This window comes from Cuculus canorus, chromosome 2 (assembly GCF_017976375.1).
Source record: "Cuculus canorus isolate bCucCan1 chromosome 2, bCucCan1.pri, whole genome shotgun sequence".
Classification (NCBI taxonomy): Eukaryota; Metazoa; Chordata; class Aves; order Cuculiformes; family Cuculidae; genus Cuculus; species Cuculus canorus.
In genome coordinates this window covers 157,085,042-157,104,648 of record NC_071402.1, presented here as the reverse complement: position 1 = coordinate 157,104,648, position 19,607 = coordinate 157,085,042, and the positions used below count along the sequence as shown (strand labels likewise).

The 19,607-nt window shown below is 38.7% G+C and overlaps 1 protein-coding gene across 9 annotated transcripts in view; it reads right to left on the bottom strand.

Annotated features, from left to right (window-relative positions):
- The window catches only part of ADCYAP1R1 (ADCYAP receptor type I), a 155,973-nt gene that overhangs the window by 97,124 nt on the left and 39,242 nt on the right, over window positions 1-19,607 (bottom strand). For all 9 annotated transcript variants that reach the window (XM_054059069.1, XM_054059076.1, XM_054059072.1 and 6 more), the window contains one exon: window positions 1,533-1,638. In XM_054059069.1, coding sequence (XP_053915044.1) covers window positions 1,533-1,638 — 106 coding nt within the window. The remainder of the gene's footprint in view (window positions 1-1,532; window positions 1,639-19,607) is intronic.

Below are 19,607 nucleotides of genomic sequence, written 5' to 3'. Positions count from 1 at the left end.
ATCCGAAATTACTGGGCGAATAGAATAAAGAGCAGCTGGGTTCTGCTGCTGAGCTAGTGCTTGAAAGGATTCAGTCCTTTTCTGCTTAAGTGGGTGATACATGTTAATCAGATAGAGATGCAAAAACCTTTCGGATGGCTCTTGACCTCCTCAGTCTCTGAGCTGTGCTCTTTGAATTTGGAACAGGCTGGGGGAGGAGCTTGGCCTGAAAAGTTTCCCAACTGCCATGGCTGTCCTGGATTTGAGTGATAAAGAACAAACTACCTGGTGAAATGATCTCTTTTGACCTGGGGAAATCCATGAATTCTTCAATCCAAATAATACTCATTGCATAATTGTAACAAGTAGAGCTCGTGATCAGCTTCTCACAGCATTCTTCGGGGACAGGAGCAGAAACATTTATTTTCCATTTTGTCCTTGTTTATGCCACTTCTGGACCAGGGAAGAACTGGGAATCCCTTCTGTAACGCACATTGAGGGTCTCCAAATAGCACATACCTGGGGCTCAAATGAACTGTCTGAAGTACATGCTTTCCTCAATTCCACTAAACCACACAGTTCATTTGCCCAAAGCTGGGAAGCAGAACAAAAAATGACCTTCTCTATTAGATGAATAGCAGGCCTCTGAAGGAAATACTAGCAGCTAAAACGCAGGAATGTCTTGCTTTAGAGGATGCTCTGGTAACAGGGAGATCTGCAACCTGCTCTCCTTTGCTTCTGGGCTAAAATACATGGTGAAAAGCAGAGAGAAATCTCCCATCTTTTATCATACACACAACGTGTTTTACCTACTTTTCTCTGCAGCTTTACCAATTCTAGTCACAGCAGAAGCAGTTTGGACAGGACTCAGAAAACAGACCCTGATTTCCAATTAGTTTCTTTGTCATTCTTTGCCCTTCTCTCTTTGGTGCTGGCCGTAAGCAGCTCCTGCCGCAGACAGTGGGAAATGAGACAGGATATTAAACTATTAATTTCTTCTTTGCCTGCTGCCTCAGTTTCTTATCGCAGCAATAGAACAAGTATTCTTTATCAAGATCACAGTCATCACAACATTAATCCCTGTAAAGATCATGTGAGAAAGACCCACAAATTATTACTGAACTGATGAGAGGGAACGAGCTGTTACAGAACAGACTAGTGATGCATTTAGTCTTATGTCCAATTCCCAATAGCTGTTGCCACTGCACCAGCAGAAGACATAAATACTCTCAAGGCTATTCCAAGCAGTTTCTTTTTTCTATTCCTTTATTTTTTTTTTTTCAGATTAGTTTTTCAGTTATATGTCACTCTATCACCTAAAGAACAGAAGCACATTCCTGACCTCCGATGACAACAAGCAATTGTTCTTATACATCCCCATTAACTGATTTTTTTGTCCTTAGAATGTTTGTCTAAGCTCACTCAGCGCAGTGGCTGCAACTCTTACAGTAGGATGTTTACTTTGATGTTGCTGGAAATCCCTGCGGATGTGACAGGAAAGCTTTAGAAACCATCAGTTCGATATACATGATCTATTCCAAACTGAAACTCACCTGGAGAAGAGTCATTGAGAGGATTCAGGGCAGTTGCCCTCCGTATCTTCTCCAGACAAGTCTCTTGCTCCTTTTTAATGATGCAATTGGAATGCGTTGCTGTGACCTGAAATGTAGGAAGAAAAGTAGAGGAAGAATAATTACAACTCAAAATAGCTAGTGAATTTATGATGATGAAAGGTAGCTTTGCTTCATTTAAAGTGGAATCAGAAATCAATTCAGTCTCAGTTCGATCCTCCACAAGTTTCTTACGAGTCTACCATAATTCATCAACCTTTCTCAGTACTCAAAACCAAATTAAAAGCTCTTTCTCTGTCTTTCACCCTGTCCATTCCTTAATGCTTCCTTCTTCCTTTATTCTCAGTGAATACAAGGCAATTTTCTTGCCAGAAGAGAATGCAATGCCAATTAAACTGAGATCACTTGGTCCAAATATTTTCTTCTTTTTTTTTTTTTTTCTCCTGTTTTTGAGGCACTAAGGCAGCCCACAACAAGGAAAAAATGTGGATTTAAAGAGAGAAAAAAGATAAACGAGTCTATAACAGGAATAGAATGCAGGTAATCCCAAAGCACCAACAAAATAAAAATGAGAGACATTCCCAGAAATCAATACAAGATTTCATTCCTCTTGCGGTGGCCAGGGAATATTAATTCAAGGGAAATACCATCTCATGTTTTATTAGATCATTTTATAGGGGCACTGCTAAGTTTCAAAATATACTCAGTGGAAAGCACCATGAAAATCATTTCACCGGCTGAAGATGGAATAGGGCATTCTGGTTCTCTGCAAGCAGTTTTGCTGTTTTGTATTTCTTGTCCCATTTCCTTCATTCTTGATGATGGAGAACTACGGAGGAAATAGAGTGTCTTACAGAAGCACTCTATTTTCCCTTAACTGCTTAGTAGGAAAAAGCAAATGGAGAAAGCATTCAATACCTTATTTTGAAGCTTTATCTGCACAGTTCAACCTAACTTCCCTCACACTCCAGCAGAGGGAATGAAGCGAACAGTTTGGGTTATTAATGCATTGAACTGTCATCACACATCAGATATACACTTAGAGTAAATCCCAAAGCACATGTAATCCTAGTTTGGTGGTGGTTGTGCTGTGCTTTCATGTGTGCTAGGAGGCAGAGAGCCAGCTGCACCCTTTTGACATTGTAAAAGTTATGAGCCACCTGTTCAAAGGGAGAGAGGCTTTCCTAATGAGCCTCTACATTTCAGCTTTACTTGCCATTTGTACACCATAATGCTGAAGTTTCATGTCCAAAATCTGAGTATTAATTTCAGCTATTTTCCCCACAGGATATACCAGGCATAACCATATTAGATTTGTTTATCTTCAAAACAAACATTGTTCTGTTCTAAGTGCTCTTAAGGGCCTGGAAAATATATATTATCAGTCTCTGGGATCTCCCAATATCATAATGGATTTTGCTATATCAATCCTTAAGCCTCACCAAAGATCAGGAAAATTGCATTGTCTGACATTCAAGTTCTTAAAATATCTTTTAAATAGAATAAAGAGAACTAGGAAGTATATTCAATTTTTGGTGCCAATATTTGTTCACTCTCCGCAGTTGCCCAGATCTGAAAGTGTTGCCCAGGAGTTGTTTCAAGATATAGGTATGGCAGTTCCTATACTGTTCGCTATGTGTAGATTAGACAAGCTATCATTTAATCATAATCATAATCACAATTAATTACATTAGTAGGACATGAATAAACAAAAGGAAAAGTTTCATACACTTATTTTTAATATGTAGCTAAATACTGTGGATGTTAATGATATAGAACTTGAAAACAGGTATGTATGCATGTATGTATGCACATATGCCAGGTCCATCAAACTGTACTAAGTACTAAGAAACCCATCATGCTCAACTTCTGATATCCAATAGAGTAACCCTAGACCTTTGAGGAGAAGGTTGAGATTCAACCTATAGCAAAAGGATGCAAAAGGGTGATTTATCCTTACTATTTCTGTTGCCTTTTTTAGTAAGAGGTAAATCAAAGTCAAGACTTGATTGATCATAAGGAAAGCCTCAGTTTAAAAGCTCAGGTTTTATAGTTTTCCTTTCAGGCAGGAACACCCAGTTAGATGTTTCTGACTAAATTGGCAAAATTTAGTCAATTTTCTTCTACGTAAGTCTGGATCAGTAGGTATTTGAAATGCAGACTGCTGGGCACAGACAGCACTAAAATGATGAGCTTCACTCAACCCAGCAGTCTTAAACTTTCACTCTTGGCAGGATATTTTGATGTGACTTCCTGTAACCATCATTATGCCATTATGTAACATTCTTCATCAACAGACTTAAAAAAAAAATAATATTGGAGAATATGGAAACGGAGACAGAAAACAAAGAAAAGGAAGAAATGGTAACCTCAGCACCAGAAGAGAGAATAGAAGTTGTCTGTCACTTCCATTAACTGGTAATGACTTATTTAAAAAAAACCCAAAAAACAAACCAAGTTTGGATGATTTACAGAGGGTTTCTCTGTTGAATGCAAATATGCATTAACATTACTATGTTTTCTTGAAACGATCCACATGTCCCATGCTTCTCCATTAGCTACAAGCTGGTTGAGACTCTCATCTGTCGAGTTGGTCTTCAACAACTGAATGGTACAGCACAATCTAAATGGAAGTGTAAACTTGAACTTCATGGCCTCCTGATTTAATTTCTTTTGCCTCAAGGACATTTGCAATTTCCTGAATTCAGAAGAGACCTCTGGTTTCAGTTTCCCAGAAGATATCCTTGATACGTGCGATTAAAGAATATTTTGACACATATTAGAAAAATCAAGAAACCAAGTGAGTAGTGCATGAAATTCTTCCTTTTTATAAAGTTTTTTGCTTTCAATGGAGTGAAGAAGTTAGACTTACACCAGTTTTGACAAGGCATACATTTGTATACATACAAACACAGTAAATACAGTCAATGTCTCTTTTAGTTCTGAGAGAAAACAAAAAGAAAAAAGCATATGGATAAGACATGATAGATGCACAAAAAATTTGAGAGCTTTCATTTCTCTTCATTTCTTTTTGTTGCTGGGGACACCACAGAGATAAACTGGCACATGCTGTGTGTAATTTATAGTACTTAACTCTTCGGTATTCCCTCGACTTTGTGGTAATAGTAATAACAATCATGTTATTACGTTGCAAGCTACATATAGTCTCTCACATACTCTCAAGTTGATGCTTTATGGTGAACTGTTCCATTAAGAAAGCCATTGTTATTACATAAACCTGAGCAGGTGAACACCTCTGTGCTTCTTCTGGACCTGCTCTGTCTATATTATCGATTTTAAAGTTGAGTTTAAGCAATGAACTGCTTAAACATCTGGATACTCCAGGGAAAGAACCACATGGAAGGAAACGTGCAGATCAGAAGTACACCATATGCTTCTCTACTTATGGAAATAAATACTCATTGCCAGGTTACTCCACATGGAAATTTAAATAAGCTTTGCTTTCTTCTTGATTTGGTTCAAGTATACTAAGCACTGGGAGTGAGGCAGGTGAAGGTAACTTCAAGAGTGATTTTCTTTGTTTCTCCAAGATTTCTATATGGGAAAGGCAACAAAGCACAAACAAAGGCTGTGAGTAGGCAGCTGAGAGGGCAGGACTGGACCACACTAAGAAGATGCTTCTACTGAGGAACAAAGGATTTGAACTTAAACTGAATACCATTCTTAGATAACTGTCCTGCCTTTTGCACTGTGTATATGACAATAATATATAGCTGTACCCGAAGCGAGCAGGTCAGAATTTAAGTACAGATGTTTCATGTGCCTTAGGCTACATCACCTGAACACCAGTTGCTACTGGGTGTGAGTCTTTACGTCTGTTCTTTGTCAGTATATTTTGGACAATGCATGTTATCTCCAATGGTAAAAGTAATTTGTATTTCAGCACTTGAATAATTTCCTCGTTTATATCAAGTGGGCGAGGAAAACCAAGACATTGTCTATGAATGGAACATCATTATTGCGCCACATTCATGGTCACTGATAAAGAGTCATGCATAGGAGAGGAGGTTGGGTGGCTGGAAGGATTTGGAATTTTTTAACATGTCATATCTGGACACTCAAAGAGCTCTCAGTGTTATTGAAATTAATCATCCTGTGGGGCAACAGTGCAGAACAATCTACCTGAGAAACCTTAACAGTCTTTGACTACATACAGTCATTAAAAAATACTGTTCTGCTCATTTTAGTCTCTGTGAGAATATTCACAATTGCTTTAATATGATTTCACTACACAAAACTAACTCAGTTGGTCTACAGCAGTGAGAAAAGCCACCAGTATCCTTGACAAACTCCAGAAACAGAAAAGATGCTTTGAAATCATAGTTAAGATGTGACAGCAAACTGTACAATTTGCTTGGCATTTTCCTTTCTGCAAAAACCTGATCAAATACAACAATTCAGTACTACCTGCTATTCTTTCTTTTTCTGCATTTTTGTATTATGCCTGTAAAGGTCTGATTCCTACTCTGCACAGCAAATGGGAATATTTCCATTCCTTTCAGGATATATCATATCAAATACCATGACAACAGCGACAGAAAAGAAATACAGGTAAGGAAAAATCAAAGAAAAAACAACCAAACCACCTTCATTAAATCCCTTATGGGCAGTGTTTTACATCAACATAGAGATAAAAGAGTCTGAATGGCCTTTTGTCTAAGTATTGTCTCTAAGGTAATGCAAGAGACAAGCTTAATCCACAAAGTACATTAGACCACTCACTTCACACTGAATTACATTTTTTACTAATTCTATTATGATTTTCAGGTTTAACAAGTTAGCTTAAAAAATGATGCATTATTATGTAAGCATTGCAGAAAGGAGTTTACTTTCTCACACGAACAACATTACTAGATTTAAACCCTGTTCTTATCAAGCAATGATTCAACTGGTCAACCCAGGGACAAGACTTGCAAAACACTATTAAAAATAGAGGTATTTAGACTGGAGTATTGATTATCTGGATTTTTTTCAGAACTAGTTTACATCATTACTAGTACCCACAATGCTGGCTTGGCCGTGAAACAAATTGCTGTCTTCAGGAAGGCCTTATGTTGTTACTTGATTGCATTTTTGTCTGCCTGTGTAAATGGCACCTAAACTGCTGTAATTTCAAAGCACTCTAGACTAAGCGAAAGGCTAAAGTGATTAGAAACTTATTCTAACTAAGGCACAATTGTACAATCTGTAGCATAGTTTCGACACCATGCTTTAGTCAAATTGTGCAGAGGAAAAAACACCAACAGAGCACCCTCGCAAATAAAGGCATTGATCCCTTTCAAATTGGCTTATATGAATTTAAGATACAGTTACTTTTGAACACTGATAGCTCCTGGAGAGATGCATGTCTCACTGCAGATTAGAAAACAACAGCAGCATAATCAACCATTCCCTTCGCTCAGTGTATACCTTCTGAAGTGGTAATTCTGGACAAAAGATGTGTTATGCAACATGGGGTAAACCTATTTTTGAGTTTACCTTAACTGGCTTTTTACCTTTGAGATCAACTGAAAAATCTCTCTTTGAGCTTCGTGAGGCTTTCTCAGTGTAGTTGATGACTTCACAGGAACTGACGTCTTGAGTTAAACCAAAGTATACATTTAGCCTATCCTTAATAGAAGGCAACACTAAGCAATGTTTCTTGAAGTCTTACACTGGCAGGACACAACCACTCATTGGAAAAGTGTTTAAAAATCTTTCTAACCATTATGTGCTTGAGGTGAAATTAAAGATTCAATAGCCCGTTCTGATCATGTGGATGCCTCATCCCTGTAGGTGTTCAAGGCCAGGCTGGATGAGGCTTTGATCAAGCCGATCTACTGGAAGGTGTCCCTGTCCATGGCAAGTGGATTAGAACTAAATGATTTTTAAGGTGCCTTCCAACCCAAACCATTCTATGAGTCTATAAATTGGCTTTCTCCCATTATTCCTCAGACTTTCTTCTCAAAGGTAAAACTCCTAGCAGCACAAATCCCACTAATACATGATAGATGTCATCTTCCTTCATTCCTTGGAGGTCAATCTAGTCCTGAAAAGCCTAGTGGTCAGAACATCAGCTGACTGTATTTTGTGCAGTTTCTGCACAACAGTTCAGACTGATTAATAAGCAGAAATGACTGGACAGGAAGTTGGAGGATAGGATCTACTTTTTGTTAACATAATGTGTCTGGCTGAGAAATGAGGAGTTATATTTGCAGAAATCTGAGATTCAGCTGAACACCTGCAATGAAAGAACTGAAAGAGGAACTCTTCAATTTTTGATTACTCTGGGACACGCTGTTCATTTGATCTACAAAACTGCTGATCCAATAGGATAAGCTTCTAGGTGACAAAGATTTTCCTTGTCCAGTTCAGAGAATGTCTCTGTCAAAACGATCCCTTATCCTGGAAAAATACTAGTCTACTCTGAAGCCTAAAGGTTTCCATCTAAACTCTGAATAGGAGATTAAATTGCTTACAGCTGATACCTAAGAAAGTCCCCGACAAATTGTCCTTAATGTTGCCCCATAATTAGAGTTGTCTGTTCTGAGAGCAATAGCAACAGATATAAGGCTTGTTCCACCCTCCTGTTACCTCCAGAGGACTTCTGGGAAAGGCCCACCTCTCTTTCACTTTTCAGGCAACAGCTGTAATACAGGAATATTCCCTCTTTAAACTAGTATTGGAAGGCTGTATCAGGTGTCAGAACAAATCAAAACCACTAGGATATAGAATATAACCTAAAGCTGTCTTAACCTTCTTTTCTTAGTCTACAGAATTTTTGTTTAAAGTGTCAGTCACTCACGTACCTTTGACTTCACCCAGACACCCTCACCTCTGGTGGTTGCAAGACCCTGATAAAAAACTATGGCAGATCTCTCAGACAGAATCACAGGATAATTCAGGTTGGAAGGGACCTCTGGAATTCTCCAGTTCAACCTCCCACTCAAATAAGAGTTAGCAATTGGATGAAGTTTCTCAGGGCTTTTTTTATCTGTGTTTTGGAAACCCCTAAGAATGAAAACTGCAAAACATCTGTGTGCAACTTATTCCAATGCTCAACTACCCTCAGGGTAAAAAGACCTCTCCATATCCAGTATGAACCTCCCGTGTTTCAACTTATTCCTATTATCCATTGTTCTTCCACCATGTGTCATGAAAGAGCTGAGCTTTTTCTTCTTGATGATCTTCTCACAGGTACTTCAAGGCTGCTACTAGTTTGTCCTAAAAGCCTGTCTCCTTCTACCAGCTAAACAAGTCCACTTTTGTCATCCTCTCCCTGTAGGCCATCCTGTTGGCCTTCCTCTGAACTTGCTCTGGTTGACTGACATCTTTAGTATACTGAAGAGCCTAAAATTGAGTCTAATATTCTAGAAGAGGTCCAGCAAGTGCTGCATAGGGGGGGATAATCATTTCCCTGGATCTACTGGCTATGGTCTACTGGCTATGGTCTTGTTAATGCAGACCAGAATACTGTTGGCCTTAATGTGCTTTCCTTGGGACCAATCTAAAGCGTGCAGATTCAAGGCTACCAAATATCCTTGAATGGTTTATCACACTGAAAAAAAGTCTTGATGAGTTTCACTGAATGAATGCTGAGGGACTCTGCTAGCATAAAACTTCTCTCACTGTGGGGACATTGGGAAACAAAGAAGCTTTTAGGTGTTCTGCATTTGTGTTTTTGTCATGCTGCCAGATGCCACATTCATTTGCAAGGCAAGTTCTTGTTATTACTCGTTATTATTTGCCCATTTATAGTTCATTACATTTAAACAAAACCCTGAAGAGAAAAGGTCTTAGACAGGAAATTTGTTTTGTGCAGTCTCCCAGCAAGTTTAACAGAACCCCGATTTGAGTCACACTTGGAACAGAAATGTGTGATGAACAGCTACAGGAGCCTGCTGAAACACTCTCTCCACACACACAGATATACCCTACCCAAGGGAGAAAGCTTTAATTAATCTACTAATTAAATTAAAGCTATTTGCCCTCAACTATCTCTTACATTCCTCCCTTTCACTCCTCCCCACAGGCGGCTCCAGCAAGTGTGTTGTGCTACAACTCTCACTCTAATATTCCCCAAAGGGCCTTTGGGACTGGGGAGAATGCTGAAGAACTGAAGCAAAGAGCTCGTTACAATAGTGGTAAAGGGAAGTGCTCGAGTTCATTCTCAGTTTTTCTCCTTCTCCTTTCAGTGCTAAGAGACATTGGTTTAGATGTTATGCCAAAGTGGAGGGGAAGGAAAGAAAACAGCGTCGGAAAAACCCACTCAACTCCCACAAAGAATCAAATCTTTGCACAAAACACTGTGACTAGAGTAGCTTTCTCAACAAACTCTTCTTTCTCCTTCCAGTCTCTGGAGGGTTCTGTCACTAACGCAGTGTAAAAACCCAAGGAGGGGAATAAAGTACATATTCATGAAGGAAAGGAGGAAGCAGACTGAATGGTGTGTCAAAGCACCAACACAGTGAGGTGAGCCAGCAGGGAGCTGAGTGGAGGAGATTGGGAAGGAGGACAGTCAATGCAAGAAACCTTCCTAATGATGATCAATGAGGCCATACACAGGAAAAATAACACCACTATCATCAATGAACTAGCAGAGATAGAGGAAATTCCTCTTAAAAGACATTTATAACAAGCTTGCTTTGTCCTTGGGCTATGAACACTGCCTGTAAGGAAAGTACAGCAGTGGCTGTAAGGAGATTGCTGGCAGAGCCGCAGTGCATGACCTACCTTGTTCCTCTGATGTCCCACCTTCCAATTATGAAGAATATGATGTAGCTGTGTTTTCCCATGTGTTGTCCACATTCACAGCCCTTTAACATTGGTACAAACACAAAATACAGTATGAAATGTTGCACTGATGCGTTGAGGAACTGAGGTGTCATTTAAGTAATCCAGTTCAATTGTAAGGAAAGTTCCTACTCTGCTTAAAGGTGTCAGTGTGAAATATCTCACTATTTTGGAATAACAGTCTTAAAAGGTAACGTGATCTACTTTGGCAAGCGTGAGGGAAGTCCAGGTATGTGAACATATTCCTGCAAAATGACACAAGATATTGAAACAACAGTTTTCCAGATAAAAGAAGATTCCAAAATTTGCCTGTATAAGGCTATTAACCACTGTAATCCTTCAGTCTATGTTTATACTACAGGGAATGATACTAATGTTGCTTTTATTTGGTGAAGCAATGAATTAGGTTTCCTATTCGGATTGTCTGCCTGATGATGGGTACCTTATCTCTGCATTTAGAACTGCATCAATGCCGAGAAGCATCAGCAAACACTCCCCTCACTGACAGTTAAAGGTTTGGATATGTGGTGTTGGTCAATATTTACGGCTTACGTTATCTGGGTGAGAAAAATGGTATGTAGAGAGATTTGCATGGTCAGAATTTGTTTCTTGCTAGTAACAAAAATGAGAGCCCAAGCTGGCTTGTGCAGCTGTAGATATTGAAGTAATGAATCCTACCCTCACCTTGCTTCCTGGAAACTCTTAACTGTGCATTGTTTTTCCACCTTAAGCACTCCAAATTTTATAGGCCAGCAGAAGTATTCCACTGTTATTTGGCACGTGATTTAACCATAGCTGATCACAAGCATTTAAATACCTGGCAAGAGCTCTTTAACAGCAACATTAAATGTAATTCTCAGAAAACATGATCTCTGGTGATTTGTAGTTACATCATGACAGTGAATAGCTAAGTTCTGGGTGCAGAAATAATTATCAAAGGGATGATCAGTTCTACCAACACAATTCCCTTCACTGATGCAGCAGACAGAATTTGGTATGTTTATGATTCACAGTACTTTAGCCACATGCAACATTTCTGTCTCAGGCATTTGTAAGCTTAATATTTATTCCTGTTTAGAGATGCCCTAGACATCATTGAATGTGAATGAAGCTACATTACTTGCTGTTTAGTATTTACGTCATTAAAATTGACAACTCAACTCCTCAACTAATGTATATTGACAAACAATGACTTACAATAGGAGCTTTGGTCTTTGTCTTTAACCCTATAACCTATATTTTCAGAACCTGAGAATATGCAGCTCTGAACTAGGATCATGCCTTGTGATTTAAATACGGTTCAAATGTTCTTCACTCAAGAACATGCAGTGAACAGGTAACGGAGTACAATTTTTGAACTGAATTCCCTATACCTCATATTTCAAAGGCACAATAAAAACATACTGCTTTCATATATGCCATAAAAGTAGTTATTTAGTAGTTCTAGCTGCATGTCTGTTAAACGTACAGCTCCCTCTTCCTCCCAAAGTGTCTTCATTTTTTTCCTAACATTTTATGTGTTAATATTATTATTTGATAGTTTCTGTGTCAAGAATATTCTGCAATTATAAGCTCTAAATCAAAGTTCTTATGATCCATGATGTAAGAATACTACCATATACTGCATACACTGCAAAAAGTGCGATTCATATCCCTGCAAGACTCCTTATCCAAACACTGTGCCCCATGTGGCACGAGGACACAGCAGCTGCACAGAGACTGCCCATGAGACAATCATGTGGGTAGGAAGTAGGTAGGAACCAGGTCCTGCTCTGCTAACTGTGCTGTTAACAGCATAAATTGCATGCAGCAATGACTTCATCGCATATGCACTGCTCATGCAGTGTTCTTAGAAAATCCTGCCAGTGCCTACACTATATTGCATGACTTGAATCTCAAGCAGGTTTCAAGAAGTGCAAAAATATGATGTGTTACAAAACAACATGGCAAAATTGCTAGAAAACAAAATAAACCAACAAAACACAGTGCCAGATTGCATAGCCTATCTCAAATTCCTATTTTACTTTTCTACCACTGCAGGGTATGGTGTGATTTAAGGGGAGGCAACAGACAGTGGTAGAGATGGTCTTCTTCTAAGAACAGATCTCCTCCTTAAAGGGTGACTTCATTCCAAATAAATCTGCAGGACTTGGATGCATTTCAGATCCTGACAGATAAGCCACAGGTCTCACTTTCAGAGTCTTGTCATGACCCAGATTCTGCTCCAGCATTATCTGCTCTACTACTCTACTGAAATTGGCTCAGATAAGGAATATCTTACTGAACAAAGACAGATTCAGGATGCCTTTTATTATCCTCACAGTACATTTCCTGTTGTTCTCAGCCCCAACAACATACAGCAGGCATCTGAAGTGTTAAGCCAGTCACCTCCTCTGGCAGGTACAAGGGCATTCTAGATGCAGAGCTTAGTGGTACAGGGGGTCTCCAAGGGTAGCAGATGCTTCAGCTGTGCTGTTTGCAGCTGACTGCAATGCGCAGAATCTTTTGCATATTTAAACAAGAGACAATTTTTCAGTGTCACAAAATAGAAAAGAAGAAGGAAAAAAAATGGCTTTAAAGCAGAAACATGCATGGTTACTACTCTATACTAAAGATACTAAGTGCTGGCTGACATGTTCAAGCCTCTCTTACCAAATTTAATTTGCTCAATGAGTGGAAGCGTCAATACATTGGCATCTTGGGGAAAGAGGTAAAGGTTCTGCTGGGGTATTTATGCACGCCCTATTTAAGGTAGTCCTTGTATGTTGACTAAAAGAACCTAATACTCTGTATTTGTGACTGAAAATACTGGAGCCTACTTCGTCTGTGACAATAACCACTGATACCAGGTTCTGAAATCTTCAGACAATCTAGTTTCCCACACGTTTTGAGGTGTCTTGAGGGAGTGTGCATCCCAGAAGTACAAGCTAAATTTTGCCTCTATAGTTAACAATGGTAGCTGCCAAGCCATGCAATACATGCAACACGACTTCCGTAAAGAAGCTTTCCAGAGTTCATGCCTGAGTCTTTCCCTCAATTGCTGTTCTTATTAAGTGAAAAGCTCAAAAGCTTAGGTTCAGATGAATTTTCACACTTAAATGTCTGCTCAGGGTACAAAGTGGCAAGAATTTCTCAGCTATTAACCTTTACAGCTTCATTTTCAGCTTTCTACTCACATCCTTTCCTTACAACAAGTTAATGTCTCTTCTGCTAGTGTAGTTCCAGTTACAGAAAGAAAACTCAGTTCCAACAGGTATGCTATTTTTACTTCTCAAGGAGTTCAGGCCCTTATTGTCCATCCTACAGCCATGGAATAAAGATGTGCAAAGCATTTCCTCTAAGGAAAATGGCCTGAATTTTCATAACTCCACTTGTTTCTGATTTGTAGTGTGACTTACACAACAAAAAGGCATATAGCTCCGAAGGCCTCTAAATAACAACATTAAATTGCAGTAATCTTTTAATTTTATTCAGATTGCAGTTAATAGAAAGGTTTCATTTTCTCTAGAAAAAGCTATGGTCAGAAATGGAGGCAATTGTTTCGCATGCTTTGGTTTTCGTGCTATCAGAAGGAAACATTAACGTATGTAAATACTGAATGTCTAATGCACACCAAAGAGAAAGAGACTCATCTGCCATGAGAGTAAAGGGTTATCATACTTAATGTAAACAGAGACTTGAAAGCAAAATTAGTGTAACCTGTTTTATATTGTTCTCATGGGTTATTCTGTGTGTCTCCAATACATGTTAACTGTCATTTACTTGATCTTCAAGATCACTGTGTTCAGAATTTCTACATTGCATCCTTGACAACAGATATAAATATCTCGTATTTTTGCTTAGGAAAAAAAAAAAAGAATAAAACCCACTGTCCCAAAATGCAAGCAATCAGCAATGAAAACAGAATTTTCTCTAGACTAACGTTATTCATACACATCCTTGTCATTTGCATTTAATAATTTTGTTAAACTCAGGATTTCATTCTTCCATAACTTTGATGGTGTTATTTCACAGTGGCTTCTGCCAGCTTCTGCAGCTGTTTGATGTTTGTTTTTTTCCCAAAGCCATGAACATAGTTGGAAGATCGCCACTTCACATTGCTCAACATCCAAAACTCTCCTTTTGTAAGCAATGCCATATAGTGAAAGTTGATCACAGTACAAGATGATGTGCTCCTCAAATATTAATCATCATCCACAAGGTGTTATTTTGAATTTCATTAAGAGACATACAGGAAAAATCAATTAACATAAAAGGGAAAAGATATTGAATTTCCGTCTTTGTGTCCCGTAATTAAATATCTGAAGAGTTGATGTTGTGACCAGTAGGTTGCAGTATGAATCATAGAATAGTTTGGGTTGGAAGGGAATTAAAGATCATCTAATTCCAACCCCCCTGCCATGGGCAGGGACACCTCCCACCAGACCAGACTGCCCAAGGCCCCATCCAACCTGGCCTTGAACACCTCCAGGGATGGGGCAGCTACAATTCCCTGGGCAACCTGTTCCAGTGTCTCATCACTGTCACGGTGAAGAAATTCTGCCAAAGACAGTTGTATGAGTTATGAGAAGTTTTGTTAATCTCAGTGTTGCACTGTGGCAAAGCCTGTGCTGGTGAGTTGCCTGGAGACCTGTTAAGGGTTAATGAGCTCTGTGAGACACCTGGCTTTGAGAGATTCTGAGGTCTATGCTTTCAACTAGTGTGAATTTAAAAAAAATATTGGGATCTGTAATGTTTCTCTGTCACAGCTCAAACCATAAACAAAACCATCGGTCTTATCTGAGTGAAACAGGACATTATTTTGTCAGCTCATTGTACTCGATTGACAACAAAGCATCTTTCATTTCTGTCTTTTCTCTCATATTTCTTTGTACATGACCTGATATCTAATTTATTCTCACCCGTAAAATCCATGTACATGTACTGATGGTACAAGGTGAGGGGGCTGGGGGACACCCCTAAGTGCTCTGGAAGAGCACAGATGGGGATGGCCTGAGCACAGCACACTACCTACTGATTTTCTAACACTGTTGTGAAGTCCCATGTAAATCTTCACCTGATGAATACCTTTATGTTTGCACTGGCGTATGTATTCCTTCTCCACTTCATAGAAGCTTATTTGTTTTCTTTGTCTAAGTGCTTACTAGCTATATTTTAATCTTTTAGGGATTGTTCTGTGAATTAAAGGAGAAGATGAGGACTAGAAATGAAGTTTATTTTGCTTTGGGCAGCCTGATTTAGTGGGATGTCCCTGCCCATGGCAGGGGGGTTGGAACTATATGATCGTTAAGGTCCCTTCCAATCCTATGATTCTATGATTCATCATACCTTAGCATTAAGTGGATTTATGTTTTCCACATCTTTTAGAGACAAGGCAGGAGACTGCCATTCTTTGACACAAAGAGCCAAGGAGAGGAAAAAGAATCTGCCACGTCTCAAATCAAGCACCTATATGGAGAAATGAGAACACACGATCTTCAAGCTCTCGTGCCTTTAGTTGCTACTTTCATTGTCAGTTACCTTGAATTGCCAGATACTTGAATTAGCTGTTAGATTGATCACAAAAGAAAAAAGCTGATGAGTTTTGTGAGCAGTAGTACAAGGCTTTAGCTACTGATCACATGGATGAGGTCCTGTCTGGATACTCTGCTGTTTCATGAGGCTTGAGGTTACATTGATGTTTATGTTTCTGTAAGGAATTAACAAAAATCTCTGTCTTTGCCTAAGCGTTTGTATAAAACTGCTAGAAAATTATTTTGTCTGAGAATTTTATCAGATTTAGTTGAAAACACCAGTAGCATTCAGGATTTGAGGATAAATAGATGATGAGGAGAAGTGGAAAAATAAATACATGTGTGTAGATGTGATCACATTTGTGTGCCCTGCTTAGGGAATCAAGGATCCTTTCGTGTCTTACAGCCTGTTCAAACTGATTTGCCTGCCTGTACAAAATTCCTACCTCTTCTACAGCTACTTTGCAAACAGACTGTGCAAGGGAATGCCTGCAACTACAGTGAGTTACAGGATGAATAGCAACTTCATCATTCTTGATGTCAAAGCTTTTAGACTGAAAAGCTGCAGTGAGATTCAATAGTTGTGTTAAATTAGCTTACAGTTTGTCCATCTACTGTTTCTGCATTACTTCAGACATAATAGACAATACAGAATGGCCAAAAAGGTTTAGATTTTCAATATCTATATTGCTGGAAGAGGTATTAAAAGCAGCTAGTATAGACAGCAATCGCACAAGAGTTTAGTTGCTATTGCAGTGCAAAAATGACATATATTTTGTTATGTTTTTTAAGTAATAGAGAAAATTATCATAAAGCTGGCTAACAGAGATATAAGAACTAACAACAGCTTGGCCAGAGGGCAGCAAGAAAATAGAACATTTTAATATTTGTGAGAAAATAAACAGAAATTTATACCCTTGAGCTTCAGCATATCTCTAATCTTATCTAATATGCGTTTTGCATTATTAGTCATTTGGCAAGCCCTTAGCAAATAAGAAAACCAAAATAAAGGTCTAACGCAGTTTTAAACCAAAATAAAGGTTTGAAACAGTTTTAAGTCAGAATATGTATCATACTCAGATGTGGCTATCAGGTAAGAGTAATTAAAACAAAAAAAACTCACCAAACCTCTGTACATTCCCTTCTCAAATCTTCAAACACTTTGAATGATCAATAAACTGTTCCAGGACTCTTCAAACAAGCAAATCAGCAGCCTGTATTTAGCCTAAATAAACCCTGAATAGCCCACTTTGGCCACAGATGCTGAGTCAGTGTGAGATTGTGCCACTGAAAGTATTTGAAAAGAGTACACAGAAACTCAAGTGTTTTCTTTTTCCATCCCTCTTAGAGAATTAATAGCAATTTCACCCTCCAAAAGAAGCCTGCTGAGCAATGTTTGACAGAAAAGGACATTGCACAGATGTGTTATCGGGAAGAGCAGGAACAGTAAAAGTCTTTATCAGTTTCGGTCCTAAAGAGAACTTTTCAGCATAAGTATATGTATACAACTACATGACCTTTAAAGTCCTTTCCAACACAAACCATTCTATGATTCTGTGATTCAATATCAGAATGGTGAGCACAGTAAGTGAACGCACACAAAGATTGGGAAACCCATGAATCCACCAATTGAAAGAAATTAAATCTGGCTGAAAGACGTTCATTGAGACTATTTTCACTCAGGAAACAACATGTTGATTAAGTTTACAGTTTGAACTGTATTGATAACAAAAGAAAAAACCAAAAGATGTCATTGGTTCTTTTAGATAAAGTAGGAGGAGAGTTATGAAGTGGTGTCTTTCCATACTGTGTCCTGTTTGAAAACAATATTTATTTATAAAGTTTATTTTCAACAAAAAAAGGGGGGAAAGGTGGTTGAAATTGAGGTTAAACACTTTAAACTTTATGACAAAGAATAATTCTATAAGACTACTACAAAGTATTTTTAAATATTATTCTGTGGGGATTGTTATATATAATACATATAATATATAATATATATAATATTATTATACATAATATATATATTATTCTCCCTGAAATGGATCTTATTCAATTTTTTAATGATCCTAGAGTATTTAATGGCATGTATCTTTTATTTTTCCTTACCATAGACACAATGATCCACTGACATCTGCCCTCATCCATATAAGAGCACACATTCAATATGCAATTTAAAAAAAAATATTCCAGGAAAGGCAGTAAACCATTTTTTTTATATTCTTACAAACCACTCTATGAGGATGAGTCTCAAGATGTGGAGAAGGCAAGACAATCAATTAGACAACAGTGATGTACTGTCATGTATTCATCATCCACATGACATTCATAACATGTAACATACTGTCCAATAAAAACAAAGTTTCTGAAAACTGAAGAAACCAAAGCCTAGTTTAAGCTAATTTTTAATGATCCTGCAGTAAGGAAAGCACTAGGATGGTTTATACCAATATCTAGAGGTGTCTATCCCTTGACAATGACTATAGAAATACAATTAGCATATTTTAATAGAGGTAAGTATATATTAATACAGGTAAATGCCTTAATCTAGACATCCAGTAATTAGGTGGCTAAATATTGGTCTGAGTGCATTTCCTGCCACCAGTTAGGTACACAGCTCTATCGTGCACAGGCAAGTACAAAGGCAGGTCAAATTCATCAGGAAGGTGATGTTCTCTGTTTTGGGCACAACTAGCATTATGTGACATGGAATAAATATACAAGACAGATTACCATATTTTAGTATGCAAAGGACCCATATCACCAAAATGTTCGCTTCCAAGTGATTTCCACAAGGACAGAAAAAAAAAAATAATCATAGAATCATACAATAGTTGGGGTTGGAAGAGACCCCAAAGATCACCCAGTTCCAACCCCCCTGCCATGGACAGGGACACCCCACTGGATCAGGCTGCCCAAGGCCCCATCCAACCTGGCCTTGAACACCTCCAGGGGTGGGGCAGCCACAATTTCCCTGGGCAACCTGTTCCACTGCCTCACGACTCTCATGGGGAAAGAATTCTTCCTAATGTCTAGTCTAAATCTGCCCCTTTCCAGTTTATACCCATTCCTCTTAGTACAGGTTAGACTGGAGTGAGATATTCATCCCTTGCCCAGAGATACAAAGACAGTTTTGTTGCGTTGGATTCTGTGCCCCTGGGGACTGCAGTGACAGCAATACTTAGGCTTTATGTTTGGCAGCATTTTTCTAATCGATCTCATAGATTTTGATTAAATAGTCATGTTTCTATTGCTTTGAAAAAGAAGCCCTGGAATCAGCCTTAAGCACAGTACACTCTGCCTTGCATCTACTTCCTAGCCCTATGGCTATTCCATAGGCAACTTCTGGACATTTCATCTGGAGGACCTTATGTTGTGTAACCCTGGGGCAAAGCACTGATCCTGTATGCTCCCTCAGGCAGGCTTACAGCACAGCTACTTGATCCTCAGGAAGGCACCAAATCTTGCTGTAGAACATACATTCACTCTAAGAAGCAGTAGAGTTTATTTCACAGATTGAGAGGAAACCATTCATTACAAGCCATGGTGAGAGGGGCAGGAAGGCATCAAAAAGACCAAACTCCTAACAGTGCAGTGATGGAAATGTTGGGGAGGGTGTATTCTTTTCATCTCTTATGGCTCTTTTTCTTCCTTTTCCTCTTTCTTTTTAATGTAGTTCTGGTTCTGCATCGTAGCTATCACTTCAAGCTGACTGCACAGTAAATCTTCTCAGGCTGCTGACTCAGCAAAC